Source organism: Lissotriton helveticus, chromosome 4_1, assembly GCF_964261635.1.
Source record: "Lissotriton helveticus chromosome 4_1, aLisHel1.1, whole genome shotgun sequence".
NCBI classification, from domain to species: Eukaryota; Metazoa; Chordata; class Amphibia; order Caudata; family Salamandridae; genus Lissotriton; species Lissotriton helveticus.
In genome coordinates this window covers 1,135,664,894-1,135,684,502 of record NC_136063.1, presented here as the reverse complement: position 1 = coordinate 1,135,684,502, position 19,609 = coordinate 1,135,664,894, and the positions used below count along the sequence as shown (strand labels likewise).

The window sequence follows — 19,609 nt, the reverse complement described above, 5'->3', positions numbered from 1 at the left end:
CCGTTCCTGATTTGGCGGAATGGGAGGAGGAAAAGAAAAGAAAGGAAGAGAATGATCTGCAAGGCCTACTTGTTCGATGTTATGGACCGGCTGTGGGGGAGATGATGATGAACTCTCCAACTGGAATGGTGTGGTCTTGTAGAGTCAGAGTAGGAGTGCTTGGAGGCTGCAGCTGCTGAGGTCAGGGTGGCCGACAACTTCTGGCTTCCATTTCAAGGTCAGAATGAACCGCGTCCACGTCCCCACACAGCTTGGGAAGCCTGCACAGGATGGTGGCTGGGATAGGGCTGATGCGGCTGGAAACCCATTCCGCTGTCACGAAAAGGACAAAAGGTAGACTGGGCTAGAGGAGTAGAAGAGAGGCCCAAGGATCTGGCCGTAGCATTAGAGTCCTTGAACCTCACTAGGGCAGAAACGGCCTTTTCGCCAAAAAGACGGGTTTCATCAAAGGGCATGTCTATCAGATTTGCCTGGATATCACCCAGGAAGCCAGTTGTCCTAAGACAGACATGACACCTCAAATCCACTGTCGTGGAAATCTATCTGTCCAGCGAATACGTCGCATCAAGGCAACACCTTATAGTAATTTTTTTTGCATCCCTCCCAGTCCTTAACTGCCTGAGAGAGCACAGCCTAGGCCTCCTCTGGGACTTGTGGCAGCACTTGTGCAACCGTCTCCCAAAGGGAGTGGGAGAAACGGTCCAATATGCCAGCTGTATTCACCTAAGGCAATGCCAGGCTGGAGGAAGAAAACATTTTCTTCTAAAATTAATCCAGCCTCCATCAAACTTTCTGGGGTTGAGTGTTGGCGGCGTGCATTTGCCCTATTCACAGCAGCCCCTGTGCTAGGCTTGGACCACATGCCTCGAAGGACATCAGTAAGTGGTTCATTAAAAGGCAAAGGGGGTTTTGAGGAGGAAGCACAAAGCTGAAGCACTTCAGTCCGGAGCTTAGTCCTGAACTTCACTGAGCTCCAGTCCGAGGACCTCGGCTGCCCTCTTGACCAACATGGCATAATATGCCCCCTCGTCCGTAGCAACAGTTGGTGGAGGGAGCATGCCGATATCTGGAGAAGTAACTAGTCCACTGGTTTCCCCAAGTCCCTCATAACAGTCCAACTGCTCTGCAGAGTCATCCTGGTGTTCCAGAGGGTTCATAGACCCCTCCCATTCCTCTCCCGAGCCTCATACATCCACAAAGTGTTGAGGCAACAACACCGAATCCCTGGGTTCAATTGACATCGAAATCAGCCACGAGTGATGTCATTTCGACTCCATGGCATCAGGGATAAGGATGAGCTGGCACTGCAGACACGCACCAGAGGTGCTGAAGGCACCAACTTTGGCTCTGATGCTGGGGAGGTCATGGTGGCATGACCAGCGTCGACCCAGATCCGAGATCAGATCTCTGAGGCCCCACCAGCACAGTGGCCAGAGCCAACGACGTCAAATCAGATGGGCCCATTCCAACCACGCGTGGCCTGAAGGCTCATCAGAGGGGTCGGCCCGCTAAAATACACAGCACATGCACTTTTAGAACTATTTAATCTGAGTGAGGTTCGCTCCTGCTCCTGGAAAAGGAGGGAGATGCAAAGTCGACCCTGACTCCTGCACCGTAGTACCGTGCCTAGAGCGTCAGTTCTCCTTACCTCATTCGTTGATGGACGACAGTCGAGGTGAAGATTAATTCAGCTTGGACTTCTTGTGCCTCTTCCCAGAGTGTCTGACCACCTGGAGTGGGACGAAGAAGACTTTGGGATCTGAGAGCAGTCCTGCGACATCCTCTGCCTTGATCAGGACCTCCATTGAGTCTCGATTGACGGTGTCGGCTGCCAGAAGCCTCAAAGCCCACTCCCATAAGGTCTTAGGAGTCATGGCCCAACAGTTCGAGCATGACTTCAGATCGTAGTCGTGCTCGAGACACCAGAGGCAGACGAGGTTGGGATCAGTGACCGACATTGTGCGGGTACAGGCCCCGCACGGCTTAAACGCTATCTTCCTTGAAGAAATCCTCACACATGATGGAAAAAGAAATCTGGAGGTGTCACGACTTGCCTGGTTAGGGCCGGGATGAGGAAGAGAGTGAGGATGTATTCCCTCCCTTATGTCTCTCCTCTACTCTATTTGCAGTCTCCTATAGATCCGGCTGAGGGTGAAATTGCCGATTCCTTTAACAGGTTCAATTTCCTGGAAGCCAAGCCGACCCACTTGAGTTTGTCACATAATCCAATCAGAACCCTCGAAGTCTAGAACAACGACTACATATCTGGTGTCCTGAGGAAGAAGAGCGTCATCCCAAGTGAGCAGGAGGAGTCAAGGACGGACGACAGCAGCACCGAGACCCAACATACAAGGGACCCCGAAACCCAGGACAAAAGGGTCGGAAGTATCGACGACTGCACAAGGAAGGCTCCCGTACTGGACCTGGAACTGAAGAACCAGGAGAGAAGTGCAAGGAGGGAGCCGGACCCTATCCGGCAACACGAGACTGCCAGCCACGTTCCTGGAGGAGCATAGCTCATTGAGGTACGTGGCCGCCTCAGGGGTGGTTTGTTAAGGGCACCTCAGACGTTGCTAAAGGACAAGGGAGGGGGGTTGAGCGTGCTTGGCGGAAAAATAGCTGTGGGCCTGGGAGCGTGTCAAGGCAGGAACATTAAAGAAAAAACGTGACACTGGTGGTGGAGAAACCGGGTGTTTAGCTCGCCCCTCACTCCCAATTCCCTAATTAGGATCTTCTCAGGACCGGTTGTCCTAAATAGCCTTTTTTCTATTTTGTTTCTTCGACGGAACGCCCTTTCCTTTTGTGGAGGATAAGAGTTAAAAAGATTCCCCTACCTCTTGACCCAAAATGTGGGAAGCAAAAGTGCCTTTATAGTTTGTGGAACAATAAAGACCTTTTATTTACACCTGACACCTTGCCTTCAAATCCCTAAAATATCATAGGAGGTCAACAAAAGTCGAGGAAAAAGCCTGTCAAAAAGCGACAGAGCAAAGCGACAGAGGGGTAGCACTTCCAGGATCGGCACTTAACTGGCATGAAAAGAACTGATGTCCGCACGCCGGGTGGCGCATAAATAGGTACTGCAACGTCATAACCGACAACATCACGCGGAGCCGAATAGAACCATTCGACGGCGCGTGCAAGGGTTATTGCTCAGCAAAAGTTTCCGGATCCAGCCTGACGCCTGGGAAATTCAAAGGATAGGGCTCTGCAGCTTGAAGTCTCTATCAGATTGCTAATATTGGTCGAAATGAGAGCGATCTCTTTTCGGAATGTAGAGGCTATATATAAAGGACAATAGGCCATGTATCTTAATACTTTAAGTTGCCATCTGAAGCAAATACCACAGTTAAACCTGTTCTCATACAAAAATGTAACCATACTTTACAAATGTAAAAACGACCTTTCCTATTACTTAAGCAGTATATAAAGTAGATTGTAATGTTAAAAAAATAACATAACGCAAATAAAATTGCTACAAAATGAATATGTTTGAGATTGGGAATGTATTTGAAAAACACCTTCACAAAAGAGAAGGATACATTTGTCACTTAAGGATATAAGGAAGGGATGCAAGCCAAAGAACATCAGCTACTGGTCAATAATACTCTTTTTCAGCATGAGCCTTTCCATAGATTCCCCTTTGTAAGAAGAGGATCTCAATCCAGTAAAAAACTAAAGGTGCTTAGTAATAAGGAATAGTCTTTCTTTGAGTTGATCAGTGTGTTGCATAGGATTTAATAAAAAATACTTATACCGAAGAACGTCTGTTACAGCTACATAACATTGTCAATGGGGCTGGTACATTTTTTAAGGTAGGGTTTACATGGAGATCAATACTGAAAAGATATGATGTGTAAATTCCTCCAATGCTACTGGAGGAGAAGAGGCAACTAGATGAGAAACAAGGCACCAAAACTAATTATTGATCAGTTCGGTCTGAATGGTATAAGATTCATTATGCTCACCACATCTCACTTAGACACTGAACATGACCACAAGCTTGTGTTCCTTTTAGTCAATAAAAATAGTCTGTAGGGACTGCATGTGCCTAAAAGCTGCTGAACACTAAACCCATCGCCTGCTCCTATTGACTAGTTTTCCCAAAATATTGCCAACCATCCCACTGCAAGTCCTATTCAAAGGATATAAGGTAAGGGTAATCTCAGGTGCACTTTATGAGGATGTCATTTAGGGTACCATTATTTGCATGGATCTAAGAAGGCTATATATTATGCTCAGTCTGGTATTTGTACCCGGTCAAGAGAAGCTTGCTGGGTAGGCGCAAATAACGAACCACCTTGAAACATTACTTTGTTTTCTGTTTTGTGGGCCTTTATGTTTCCATTTGTTAAACATCCACCTTTTACGCTGAACGAAGGTCAGTGTCCAAGCTGCATGTTTGGAACTGGGCTGCATGCACAACATATGAAGCATTTTTTTGCTGCACATTTTCTGCTGCTAGTCTGTGGTTGCAGACAGATGTCTAGGGTAGTGCCGGGTTCTATTTTATTAATACCATCCATACATTACTCACTTTTATCTATACATAGATCAAGCATAATTACTTATTTAAAGAATAATAAAGTGCTGTATGTGCCAACTGCATCCTACAGTGACTACTACAAAAGTATTTTTAAGCAATACTTCTCAGCTGCCCAATCACCTTCCTGGCCCTATCTGCCAGGCATAGCGAAGAAGACAGCGTAATGTGGGATAGAGGTTCATCCCGTCATGTACTAATTCTATTAGCCAAGAATATTCCTCAATCTTCTAACAAGCATCTGTTAATCTAATATTGAATCTAATAATGATTTAAGGTACAGGAAAATATATGCTTGTCCTCAAATAATGCTTTATAAATTTTAACTCTGCACTGTTCACGCAGGGAATCCATTTGCTACAATTGCTAGTGGACAGAATGCAGCTGGAAGAGCAATGAAATGGAGCAGTTTCAACTCATTACAGGCACAAGTGATGCACTGTACTTACCACGCAGCAAATCTCATTACATTTGTGTCTGCCACACTGACGTTTCTTGTTGCAACGTTTATCACAAAGAAAGGTGAGATCCGCTGATAGGAAAAAAAGAAAAGGTTTAAGGCAAAATGTTTTTCCATATAGAATTATAGAAGAAGTAACAAAGATAGACATATGAACAGCACATCCTGAAAATATAAAGTATACAAATCATAGTAACTCCATGACTATAGTCTAGAAGGCACCACATTAACATTGAATGTTGGGCACTTGGAGGTAAATAAGAAGATAAGAAACAACTGCTTGCCTCCACAAATATGTAGGTGCTCTACATGCACACTATACCTGCGTCTCCTTCAGTTTTTAGCAATATGAGAAATCAAGGTGAATATAATGGCTCCAGAGGAAGTCAGAGGTAAAAAAAGGCTTTTGACCATCAGGGCAGGTGTTACTATAAGTAATGCTTTCTCACTTAGCTTGACCACCTTAAAACTCTCATGTATTGGAAACTGCAAAGAAGGAAAAAGGGATTTGCAGTAGAAACATGACAGACAAACTTCGGATATGAAATGACAAATAGATGGCATAGCTAATGGACAGCACATAAGGATGAGCAAAAGCTGTTGTGAAGGTCTCACTATGTAGAACAAATATGTTAAAAGCCAAGGTGGTGCTGCAGCACGGTGTTTAATGTGTTTCCCATTACAGCAAAAAAAAATTGCTGACTGGTGGGTCCCTGAGGAGATTACACATACACCCTGATTTTCTAATCAATCTATATCCCATATGACAGAGATCAGAGTGGCAAACATGCAAATGAATGTGGAGAGTATATGGTTTAAATACCTTGGTGAGTTTAAGTGGCCCATCACCTTACTCTCATTCTAACTTTTACATGAGATAATATAGCTCTCTAATCAAATCTTTTCAGAGTGGGTGACGTTGTATCCTTTGGTGGGAATTGGTTGTCCTACCTACCAACTGTGCTAAACACAATGAAGTGTCAGTGATAAGTTGCTCATCTGTAATGATTTGTAGTAGTCAGAACAAAGGAGAGTGCCATTGTTTATTGTCCACTAACTCCTTGACCACTATGCTGACCTCAACATAAATGGACCGATTTCTTAAGCAGCCTAGTTCCATATACAAAATGCTACCAGCTTGATTGCAGCACCTGATGCACTCCAGGGAGGCAGTGTCTGAATCCTCTCTAGCTATTAAAAATCCACCGAGTGCTCTGCACCAATGACTATTTCTCTTAGGGACCTGAAAGCCACCACCCCCCCCCCCCCCTGTACTCTGCATCTGGAGGACCAATAGCTACTTCACAGTTCAGCACCTGATGTACTCTGGTGAGGAAGTTTCCGAATTCTCTCTAGGTAATTAAATCCCACAAGTGAGTGTTCTCCACCAAGTACTATTTCACCAATTGCATCTTGAGGACCGGTATCAACCTCACTTCTACTTAAGGTCTGCAAAAATATCCTGAAGACTACGTTAACGCTGTAACGAAGGCACAAGATTGTCCTCTATGCAACCCCTAATAAACCAAACTATTATTTGAGAATAATGTGGCACAATTGTTAACTTGTCAATCAAAGGAATTGAGGCTAATCTAGCCTGTAAATGCCTTAAAACATCCAGATGTGGTAGAACAAAGTCCTCATCTATTTCTAAGACTGAACTGAGAACAATGACAGCCCATATCACCAGTACGGCCCGAGAGCTTTGTTTTACAAACTATAAAACCTTGCTATACATTTACCTCCCAAAGCAGTTTCCCCTCACCAGGGCAAAGAGGATGGAGAGCACTGTTTAAATGTCACTTTCCATATACTTCCAAGGTAACATTCAGCAATGTATCCCTCCTCCCAAAACAAATCACATCTTGCAATTTACAGTGAGCGAGAGCCAACACAATTCTTCAGTCTGACTGCATGCTTCATCGACCTGCCAGTCTTCTATCATTGCATTGGCCCAACAAATATTTACTGTTGATTATTTGCTACTAACTGGGATGCCCAATAGTATTTTCTATTATTGGAAAGGGCTAGCTCCACATGATCTTGCAGGTTACTTACTGTAACCCACGGTGTAGTACTGGTAGTATTGGTTAAGATGTACCCCAAATAAATTGTCAACATTTTCATCACATTGTGGGGGGACGTTTGACCTATTTTGTACAAAACACAACATGTTCTGATTGGGCCAAGCTTTCATTGATCACACCTCTACAGAGTTTAAGGTAATACATCATATTTTACTAAGTTGCGATGGAAAAGAGTTATTTCAATGAAGCTTGGATGTGATTAATTTTCTTTGATTTACAGTACATGCTTTTGCACGTTTAAGGGAAAGAAACCATTATAATTATGAATTGTGACCTCCCTGAATGATTCTTGTTTCCATACTCTTCAATAAATGATGTTTAGGAAAAACAAAAAAAATGGGAAAGCAACAAAGAAGCCCTGAATGGATGCTATCCTCCTGCACAAAATAAACTATAGTTTTGTGAAGTCTTACTCAATGCTAATCAACACGTTATCATTAATCATTCTGTAAATCACCATTAATAACATTCTACAGAATCAGACTCATAGTGTAATAAATGTCAACTGTTAATCCTAACAATTGGAAAACATTTAAGAGCGCTACGGATCAAAAGATCTATTGTGCTCCATCTTGTATGCAAGCTGCCCAATTAAATGGAACAATGCAATCCCCAACAATAAAAGTTACTATGAATCATACATTTCATCAAGAGAGTAAAATGCCTCTTGATCACAAACTCAATAACAATCGGGTTTCATGGTGCAGTTGGAGGAGGCACGAAGAACTATTAATCAGGTAGGTCTAGTGCGATAAAAGAAAGCCCCATGGGAAGAGCGCATACTCACTCAGATATGCTAAATATGTGCAATATTCCTCAAGCTAGAGATCTTTTTATCCTATAACCCTACCCAAATATATATTTTTTATAAACAAAGGGGTATTTTAATGAATACAATTTGGAATGAGAAAAGGATTTTCAGCTTGTACCTTTAGGACAGAGTTGGCCAGCTCTGGGCCACCACGGGCAGAACTATGGGAGATTATTAGAGAAGGTGAAAATGGGTCACCGGGCTTCCATTTAAGAACAATGCAAGTGGCACAGCATGAGTAGTAAACTTGAGTTCTGATTTACAGGAAAGAAACCCTTATCTGGAGGTGACATGTTGAAGGCACAGTTTGGCTCACAGAGGAAAGAGTTTTGGAGAAGTGCAAATGAGGCTCCATCCTTACAAGTCACAGAAGTGCAATGTTCACATACACCTGACACTTTATACGTTGTGTACCTCAACTTTAATGACATGGAATGGAGCATTTAATGCATTACTGATATGCATTCACTGTAGAAACTAGAGACTCAAACGTGTGTAGGCAATTTTTTGGTTAACTGTGCAGACATGTAATTCTCGTTCGCCTTAACACTTGTGTTTCAAGTTATACTGCATTTATTAAAGCGCATTGCATATGTAATCATGAACCCATTTATTCTGGAGCTCCATGGGCATATATAATCACATATTCAAAATGCACTTTGAAATATTTAACCAAAGTTAGCCTGACAAAAGGCCTTAATTTTTAAATGTATTTTTGCTTGCCTTGCGTGTTCTTTCTTTTGCAGGTGCGTTCTCATGATTTCATAGTCAGAGAAAGGGGTATTGTTGTATTATTGATAGTGAGGCCTGAGAAGGCAAGGACGTGAAGAACTAACGAGCTGAAGAAGCCTACTACTTATCGCATATCAGGAATAAGGAGATGCTCAAGATTGCAGTGACTGTCCAAGTTTATGGGATGAGAAATCCGAAGAATGTTGCCGATACCTTCTGTGGGGAGGAGAAATAAATGGGTTTCTGGTGAAGTGAAGAAAGATATGATTGCTCTTAAAACTTCTTGTTTTTGATTAGTCTCACACAGTTAGATTTCAGATTCAGATCCTTTCCTTTTCGACTCTGAGGGGGTCTCTGCTTTCTTGCAAGTGTGCAGCTTTATGCTACACACTTATTTGCTAACACCTTACGGCAAATCTGAATTCCTCTGAGACTTTTCCCAATGACTCATTTGTGTCTTAGAATCAGAACTTAGGTTAGATGACTTTAGAATCTATTCATGTTTAGGAAGGAGGATAGGAGTTTATTTAAGGAACACCAATTTCCATTTCTCAGTATCTGTGATGCTGTAACTGTGATTATCACTAGGCTGTCTCACTTGGTAAAGTCTTGTTAAATGTATAGCGAGCTGGATCATAGATGTAGGGCACTCTGCTGGAGCTTTGCCTTGAAGTTGAAGAGCTGTTTTTAAAGAGTAGTCTACTAGCGGGAATCAGGAAGACAAAGATGGTGATCAGAGGTGCTGTCCCAGACTGGAGATGACTTGACAGTTTTAAATCTTAAGCAAGCCAGCTAGTTGACGTGAGGTGAATCCTGGGTGAAAGTGTGTCAATTGACAGGGTTTCAGGTAACGCAGTACACAGGATCTCTTTCAGGGTGCACGTACCTCATGCAGTTTGATGCAGATTCAGTGGTCTGGTCTTGTCCCGTCCAACGACTTGACATGGAGGGTAACCAGACTTAATTAATGCAATCCTTCAAGTTAAGCAATGACATTATCAGTACAAACTGAGTATCGCCTGGGCTAGCTCAACTGCATTAAGTTACCAACATGAGTTCCCGCATAGCTCCCCTTGGGAAGAGGCACTTCTCAGCCTCCTCCAAAGTCAGGCTTTTCCAGGAATGTTCTTCCCAGGAAGGACAACAACTTAGCAGGCATTTCTCAGCTACTCTGGATCCAAGCTTCACACACAAGGATATCATGGCCCTCATGTATCAAGCCATTTTACAGTCTGTACTAATTCGTAAAAAATAAGAGCCTTATCGATCGCAAAATGGCATTTCAAAATTTACCAAACACAGTTAGCAATTCAGTAATATGTTAACAAAAGCTACAGAGTCACTAATGGAGTTTGATTTGTTTTGAGTTGGGGAATAGAAACCAAATATGTAGTTGGAAAGGGAATGTTAAAGCCATCCCTTCTAAATAGAGATTCCTTTAGGGATGTATTGATGTTTTGAGACCGAAATCCAGTTGCAAAACATTATTTTACCACTGCCTCAAAGAGACGATAAATAATTGCCAAATTGGAAGGGTTCCTCACTAGACACCTTCCCCTTTGTGAATTTTAACAAAAACGTTCCATGAGACCAATGCCAGCTCATAGAAAAGGTTTGCACAAATTCCTTCACATGCATCCTGTTTTCCCTTAAGGAAAAGGGGCTGCATTTTTAAGAAAATGCTTTATTTAAAATTAATCACCGGCACAGTTGTTTGCTGACCCCAGCATGCCACCCTGCTTGTTATTTCAGCCAATCGCAATGGGTCTCAATATATAACATACCTCAAGCATATTAATGAGGTAAGTCAAATTAAAACCGTACAAATCAGTATTTTGAGAAGCAACCTATTAATACATCGGTCAATTCTCGAAATACCTACGGATTTCTTAGAAGTCGGTGCGCAAATTGTGACCACTTTTAACAAACCCATTTTGTATATTCCAGTTAAGGAATCACATATGCGACTCGTTATTTGTTGCAATTTACGATTTCTTAAATGGAATCTTTGGACATAATGGAAGGCCTTGTGAACCCAAGACTAGACAACTGGCAGTATGAGTACTGCAAAAGAGGGCTAGTGGCATGGGTTCAAGAAGACTGAGCTGGAGATAACGCTCCACATAACTAAGTTAGGCAGTCAGGAACTCCTCTGAGGAGCATCAGCAAATCTTTCTTTTCTTCTCCAGCACCAGCAAGTGTCTCTCTTTCGAACTGGCTGAGGAGGCTATTTAAAGTGTAAAGTAATCAGATATCAGCGTTGAGGCCTTGCAACATCCTAATACAATTTACCAGGCTGTCAGTTACCAGTTTTTCAAGTAAAGTGATGCACCTCCTTTCCAGGGACCTCCTTTGCGGATACTAAATTATCACAGAGTTTCATTTACTGAAAAATCAAAACGGTAAATTGGCCTTAACTTCGTGGAACTCACTCATGTCTCCAAACTCTACGTATGCCCATAAACCACAATTCTCTTAATTTTGAAGGAAATGACCCATGCCTAGCACTTGATCTAGGCTTCCTGAGTATTTCGTTCCACTGAGTCTTGAGGAACATCTATGAATGGGAAAGGTGCTTTAGAGGTCATTTCAAATGCATGAACTTCTTAGCACCACCCCCCAGGGACTTTAACTCTCATATTGGTAATTTTTTGCCTCTGCCTCTGCAGCATAAGATGGTAGGCAGAGGCAACAAAAAGGTTCACAGATGTGCGATCCAAAACATTCATGTGTATACATCTTGGATAGCATTTCAGGGAAACTCAGGGAGAATAGGACTCCTACTACAATAATTACATAAGGGTACTAGGTAATCAGATTTTAACTTCACCATCAGTTTTTTCAGCCCTGGTGACCAAGTTACTTACCTTCAACAAGCCTTATTTGGTAGAGACTCAAAGGAGGAGGAGCCGGGAGCTGAGCGGACGTAGATTGTCTCGGCTCCCGGTCCACGCGCTGCTCTAACCCGGCTTTAGGCGGCTACAGCCCTTCTTTTTTATCGCTCATGTTCCCCACCTGAAGCGGTGCGAGTGGGGCATTTGCGGAGCAACAGTGATCGCTCCTGAGTTTGGGGACACGTTCGATTTCCATGAGGTGGTGAAGAGAGGGCGGCGGCGCTCAAAATGGCGAGCGGCACCTCGCCGTGGACTCCACCGACTGTGGCCGCCTCTGGGAGGTAGGTTTGCGACCTGCGCTCTCCCGGCCTGCCGAGACTTTCGCGGATTTTCGCAGCTGACGGGACATAATATCCAGCTTCACTTTGGCGGCGACCCCCACCGAGGGAATCCTCCCAGCGCCTGCCTGACTTTAAGATGGCGATCGCCGCTTCCACTGGCTTGCCCTAACCTCTCTCCGGCCTCCTGTTAATCCTGCGGCCTTCTCTCGGATTTTCTGGCCTGCCTCCTGACCTGCTGCCGGTTTGGGGCCACTGCCATTACCGGAATGCCCTGCGGTCCTGCAGCACGGGCCTGGTCTCCGGATCACTCACCCCTCCCCCCGCATGGCACCAGTGTTGTGAATCTGCATAGCAAGGCTGCATTGCTCCCGGAGTCCACACTGCTTGCCCCCCTGCCGGCCCGCCGCCGATTCCCACACAACTTCCAGGGTGGATGAATCCACACACAACCCACCAGCTGCCGTGCCAGCGCCACACGGCCAACGCACGACCGCACCAACAGCGTCAACACGGCCTTCACCACCTTGCACACCCTCATCCCCACCGAGCCCGCCGACCGCAAGCTCTCCAAGATGGAGACGCGCCAGCGGCTGGCCTCCAGCTTCATCTCCCACCTGGGCAACATGCTGCTGGTGGGTGACGGGCAGCCGTACCACACCACCACCTTCTCTCCTGGACTTCTTAACTTTTTGTTTTGTCCTGGCCGCCATTTTGCTGCTGATTTCGGACAGTTTTCTCTGGACTCTGACCCTCCATCCATTCCCTCGTCCTTTAACCCTTTTCCCCGTTGATGATCCTCAAATGTTTCTTCCCTTTTCTGCTTTGCCTTTTCTCCATACCCTTGCATCCCTCCCACCCTCCCTTTGTGCTGTGACTGCATCCACACTTATGGAACTCTGCTTTTCTGTATATAGAGATAACTCTAATCACTAGTATATGCAGTAGACCTTTGTACCATCTACCATTCCTATGTGACCCTTAGAGTATATCCATTTGTATCCCTTCCCTATGTATATAGAGATAACTCTAATCACTAGTATATGCAGTAGACCGCTGTGCTCTCTACCATTCCCATGTGACCCTTAGAGTATATCCATTTGTATCCCTTCCCTATGTATATAGAGATAACTCTAATCACTAGTATATGCAGTAGACCTTTGTACCATCTACCATTCCTATGTGACTCTTAGAGTATATCCAGTCATATCCCTTCCCTATGTATATAGAGAACTTTAATCACTAGTTTATGCAGTAGACCTTTGTGCTATCTACCATTCCTATGTGACTCTTAGAGTATATCCATTTGTATCTCCTTGTGTGACTCTACTTCTTGTACATTTGCAATTTTTTTCTGTTTGTATCCTCTATGTAACACATGTAATCCTAAGTCCTTATGTTTTTCAACTGGTCCTTATGTAAAGCGCTCTGACACCTTCGGGTAAAGTTCGCGCTATATAAAATCGCATAAATAAAATAAATAAATAAATAAAATAATATCTAGCTGCAGACTCCTTACCCTAGAATTATCCCCAGGTGTTAGACTTGATCAAGAACTTTTTGGTGAGCAGCACCCCTGTGTGCCAGTAGTTGGCATCGTTCAGCTCGGCAAGGTGTTGTCGGATTTGGCTGTGCTGGAAATTACCGGAGTATCTGTTCCCAGCCCTGATTTGCGAATAAGACTGGCATCCCACCTGTGTGCATGATAGTAGTGGTGGACATGTTTGGTGATTAGGAGACCTCACTTATCCTGTACATCTTGACCACCAGGCTCCAGAGGATACCCCTTGTTAGTGGCTGCCTGTGCGGATAGAATCCTAACATATGGTCTACAATATTGCAGGAGCACTCACTGAGACCCTCCAGATCTACTGCACTGCAGTGGGGTGGGGGGGATATAGATACACCAAACGATTCTTAAAGTCCTCCTCTAATTGCCTCCTAATCACAGACTGAAGAACCACCGCCCATACTACATGCGCTCATGGCAGCAATCCATGGAGTCCACATAGCCCTGGAAAAGCTCATTGATTCCATCAAGGCAGATGTCTCTATGCTATCGGCAGATCTTCGGAACATAAGTACACGATTTAAAGAAGTGGACGACTCCACAACCACCTAGCACCATGATTCTACAGCTCTTAAGACCCAAGCAAGTGAGTTGTTAACTGCCAATAAAATAATGGAAGCTTGTCTAGAGGACTACAAAGGTAGATCATCACGCCGCAACAATGTGTGTATAACTAGGAATTCTTGAGCGTGCCGAGGGATCTGCAGTGGACTTGTTTGTCGAAGATCTCATTCTTAAGGAACTGCAACCTCGTGGTCTCTCCAAGTATTTTTTAGGCAAACAAGATCATCGGATTCCGTTCAGACTCCCAAAGCTAGGGTCTCCCTCCGCTCCATCATCACCCATATATTTAACTTTCGAGACCGAGAAGTTACACTTCAAACAGCCCCTAGCACCCAGTCGGTAACATACAAAAATGCAACGGTAACCTTTTTTCCCTAACTTCACACTGCAGGTCCAGACGAAACGCTGCAGTTTCTTGGAGGTCAAAAGGCCATTAAGGACAAGGAAGGAAAATGCTACTTACCAGTATGCATCTGTTCTTGGTATGTAGGGCTGCTGACATTCGTATCTTAGCATAGATCGCCGCCTAGTGTTGGGTCCGGATGTTTGCACATTTTTGTCTTGGAAGAGTCTTCGAAGTATCACGAGATAGGTGACTCCTCCCCTGGACTACAGTGCGCATGGGCATCTTCTCCATCTTCAGATTGTTTTTCACCATTATGGCAAAGATGGAGTATAGGAAAGTAAGAGATGACCATGTAAATGTATGTAAAAAGATAACCCTGCAGCTGTGACAGGCACCGGGGAGGAGGGTGGGCGATATGAAAGTCAGCAGCCCTACATGCCAAGAACAGATGCATACTAGTAAGTAGCATTTTCCGTTCGAGGCATGTGGGCTGCTGAATTCATATCTTAGCATAGACTGTATAGCAGTTTCTCCTCTAGCGGTGGCTACCTGTACCAGCTGCAGTGGTTTGAAAAAGAGTTTTAAGGACAGCCTGGCCTACAGCAGCTTGTTGCTTAGCTTGCACGTCAACACAGTAGTGTTTAGTGAAAGTGTGTATGGTAGACCATGTAGCTGCCCTACATATGTCTTCTACGAGAATATTTCCTAGGAAAGCCATGGATGCCCCCATTTTGTGCGTTGAGTGGGCTCTTGGGGGAACTGTTAAAGTACGCTTTGCTTTTTGATAGCATATTTGAATGCATTTAACTATCCATCTGGCTATTCCTGTCTTGGAAATGGGATTGCCCTTATGTTGTGGTGAAAAAGCAACAAATAGTTGCCTTGTCTTTCTGAATGATTTTGTTCTGTCAAGGTAATATAGCAGAGCTCTTTTAACGTTTAGTGTGTGTAAAGCTCTTTCAGCCACGGATTGCGGGTTTTGAAAGAAAACTGGCAATTCTCTGGACTGATTGATGTGGAAAGTAGAGATACCTTTTGGCATAAATTTAGGGTTTGTACGAAGCACTACTTTATTGTGGTGTATTTAATTAATTAATTAATTGTGGGTTTCTAAAGCGCTAGAATCGACTCCCGAAGGAGTATCTCTGCGCTGTAGACCGCTGGGGAACCCGTCCTGGCTTTCACTGTGAGATGGTCCCTACTGGGTATCTCCAAGGTGAAACCAGGCATCCCTGGCGTATGTGGGGGGCCGTTGTGGAGATGAGGCAAGCTAATGCCCAGAGTTGCCGAGTGTGATCCCTGGTTAGAGTAGGCACCGAGGCGAGAATTATCGAGTCCGCTGACCCTGGTCCACGACCCTGCCGCGTCGGGGATAGAACCCTGGTCTCGGGCCGTCCTCTGCTTCCGGGTCTGCCGCCTCTAACCAGTGAGCCACACCACTCCACTCCACATTTGCAAGAAAGGTTCCTGAATGGTTAGTGCCTGTAGCTCACTCACTCGCCTGAGGGAGGTAATGGCAATTACAAATGCCACCTTCCATGTTAAGAACTGTAGTTCACATGAATGAAGTGGTTCGAAGGGAGGTCCCATGAGTCAGGTAAGTACTACATTTAAGTTCCAGACTGGAGAAGGTGGATGCCTTGGAGGGATAATTCTTTTAAGTCCTTCCATAAAAGCTTTAATAGGTGGTATTCTGAATAGGGACACATGTTGTCTGTTTTGCAAATATGCTGCTATAGCAGCCAGGTGTAGCATTATGGATGAGTATGCTAGGTTACATCTTTGAAGATGTAGCAGGTAACAGATTAAGTTTTGGATAGAGGCATCTAATGGATTGATTTGGTTATTATTACAATAAATTAAACATCTTTTCCATTTAGCTGCGTAGCATGCTCTGGTAGTGGGACGCCTTGCTTCCTTGATAATGTTCATGCAGTCTGGAGGCAAGTTAAGATATCCGAACTCTAAGACCTCAGGAGCCAGATCGCTAGGTTCATCTGATTCGGATCTGGGTGCCTGATTTCTCCATGGTTCTGTGTTAAAAATTGTGGCAAAAGGTGCAGTCTTTGGTGAGGAACAACAGAGTTCTAGGAGCGTCGTGTACCTTGGCTGTCTTGCCCATGTGGGAGCAACCAGGATCATTGTGAGTGACTGTTGCCTTAGTTTGCGTGCCACTAATGGAATCAGTGGGGTTGGTGGAAAAGCGTAGGCAAATCTGCCTGACCAGTTCATCCATATCGCATTGCCTTGTGGCAAACGGTGTGGGAACCTGGAGGCAAAGGACGGGCATTTTGAGTTTTCGTTTGTGGCAAACAGATCTATTTATGGATGTTCCCACTCTTGGAAGAATGGTTGGAGAACTCGAGGGTGAATCTCCCATTCGTGTATCTGTTGACTGTGTCGGCTTAGTAGATCTGCTATCTGATTGTCTATTCCTGGGAGGTGTTCTGCCAGGAGGTAAATGTTTTGTGGAATTGCCCACTTCCATATGCTCTGGGCTAGGAGAGATAGTTGCAGAGAGTGTGTCCCTCCTTGCTTTTGGATGTAGTACATGGCTGTCATGTTGTCCGTCCGGATTAACACAGCTTTGTTGCGCAAGTATTTCTGAAAGGCTTTCATTGCTAGAAATACTGCGAGTAACTCTAAGTGGTTTATATATAGTGTCTTTTGTTTGGCTGTCCAGAGACCTTGTACTGTGTAATGAAGGAGATGGGCTCTCCAACCTGTCAGTGATGTGTCCGCTGTTAATACTACTTGTGGAACTGGCTCTTGGAACAGTCGCCCCTTGGAAAGTTTTTGTGGGTTCCACTACTGCAGAGAGTTGTAAGTGCGACTGTTTACCAACACTAGGTCTTTTAGTTGTCCTTGAGCTTGGTTCCACTTCCGTGCTAGGCATTCCTGTAAGGGACGCATTTGAAGCCGAGCATGAGGGAAGATGAATATGCAGGAGGCCATCATGCCTATGAGCTGCATGAACACTCGAGCTGTCAGGGAGCGTTGTGGCAGAAATCTTTGAGTGAGAGATTGTATGTTGGCTATCCTGGCAGGATTTGGATATGCTTTCGCCACTGAGGTATCTATAGTTGCTCCCAGATATTGTTGTATGTGGAAGGGTTTCAGATGTGATTTCGGGTAATTTATTGAAAATCCCAGACTGTGTAGCAGCTGGATTGTCTGTGAGGTATGGCTGGCACATTGTGCGTACAACTTGGCTTTTATGAGCCAATCGTCGAAGTAGGGGAACACGTGGATGTGTTGCCTTCGGAGGTGTGCTGCTACTACTGCTAGGCATTTTGTAAAAACCCTAGGTGCCGTAGTTACCCCGAAGGGGAGAACTTTGAATTGATACTGGTGACCTTCTATTGTGAACCTGAGGTATTTCCTGTGAGCTGGATGTATAGGGATGTGAATGTATGCATCTTTTGAGGTTTAATGTAGCAAGGAAGTCCCCCTGCTGGAGTAGTGGGAGTACTTGTTGTAGAGTGATCATATGGAAATGCTCTGAGAGTATGTATTGGTTCAGAGGTCTAATATTGGCCTGAGGGACCCGTCTTTTTTGGGGATGAAGAAGTATAGAGAGTATACTTCTGTCCCTTGATGTTGAAGAGGGACTGGCTCTATGGCACCCTTTTCTAGCATGGATAGCACCTCTTGTTGTAACAGCGTGATGTGTTCTTTGGACATTGGAAGGTGTTTGGGTGGTATGATGGGTGGAGTAGAAGTGAGTTCCTGGCAGTAACCATACTGGATAATTTGTCTCACCCACCTGTCTGTTGTAATGACGTTCCAGACTGGTAGGAATTGTGTTATTCTGCCTCCGGCTGGTGTTAGGTGGTCTGGAGGGAGCGTGGTGAAGTCACTGTTTGTTGGCGGTGGAGGCTCTGGTGTTACCACCAAGTCCTCTGCCTTTGTTATTGTTTCCTCTATAACCTCCTCTATTGGAACCTTTATTAAAGGTGCCTTGTGTAGTACTCTTAAATGATGAAGAGGTTTGGGACGTGTTGCCTCTGCCTGAGCCTCGAAAAGAGGAGCGACGAAAGGAGCTCCTAGATTGTTGAAATTGAAGTGCACCCATGGACTTAGCAGTGTCAGTATCCTTTTTCATCTTTTCTAAGATGGTATCAACTGCAGGTCCAAACAAGAAATTTTGGTTAATGGGCTGATTGAGAATCGTAGATTGCACTTCGTTCTTAAAACCAGAGATGCGGAGCCAGGCATGCCGGCGTAGCAACACACTAGTGTTGACAGACCTAGCGGCTGTATCAGCTGCATCAAGGGCGCATTTTATGGATGCGTTAGTGATGAATTTCCCTTCCTGTATTAGGTTATTTGCTTTTGCCTTATAGGGTTCTGGTGGGTGTTGTAATAATCCCTCCAGTTCATCATAGAGGGCCCTGTCGTAGTGTGCTAGGAGAGCTTGTGTATTTGCTGCCTGAGAGGCCACTCTTTTCCCTGAGGCTTCTAAAAATTGTTAATCCTCGCCGTGGGAGGGGGGGGGGGGGGATGTCTTGATCGGAGTCCGACTGGTCTTCTACTGTGACTAGCTCTAGGTCGGAGTCCGCTGCCTCTGGAAATTCATGTTCGTTGTCAAAAATGTTCTCCGGTTCTGGTGCCTGTCGCTGCATCGCTTGTCGAGGAGCTCTTCGGTTCCGGATAGTTTTCTTCGACCGGAACGGAGCACGAGCTGGACAATTTTCTTCGTTGTGCTCTGGAGATAGGCACCTGTTGCATACTGTATGCTTATCGCTATGTGGAAACTTGGATCGACATTGTGGGCATCTTTTGAACGGGGTCCTTTCCATCTGCAGGAGGCCCACGTGGCGTCGAAATGACCCAACGGCCCGCGTCGACTACCAGAGATAGATGGAAAGAGTTGTCGAGTCAAGGGATACCGAGCGGAAACAATACCGTCGCAAGTATACGTTTTTTGGCCCTTGAAAGTTGAAAAACTTCGGTCCCGAAGTTGGAGTTGTCGAAGTGCATGCGAACCCAATGGCGGAAAAAAACAATCTGAAGATGGAGAAGATGCCCATGCGCACTGTAGTCCAGGGGAGGAGTCACCTATCTTGTGATACTTTGAAGACTCTTCCAAGACAACAAGGTGCAAACATCCGGACCCAACACTAGACGGCGATCTATGCTAAGATATGAATTCAGCAGCCCACATGCCTCGAACATTAAATATTCCATAATGTTTCTGGCTAACCTGCAGGTGGAGTCGGAGGGACGGGCCTGGTTTTTCTTAACCCCGAAGAAGCATGGGACTGGAATGAGGGGTGGTGAATGGTCGCCGGGAATGGAGCAAGGAATCGACAAAAGTGGCA

General features: G+C 44.9%; 1 protein-coding gene across 1 annotated transcript in view; it reads right to left on the bottom strand.

Annotated features, from left to right (window-relative positions):
• The window catches only part of NFX1 (nuclear transcription factor, X-box binding 1), a 1,119,153-nt gene that overhangs the window by 421,507 nt on the left and 678,037 nt on the right, over positions 1–19,609 (bottom strand). Inside the window, exon 12 of the mRNA XM_078687738.1 lies at positions 4,993–5,075. Within this exon, the coding sequence (XP_078543864.1) occupies positions 4,993–5,075 (83 nt within the window). The remainder of the gene's footprint in view (positions 1–4,992; positions 5,076–19,609) is intronic.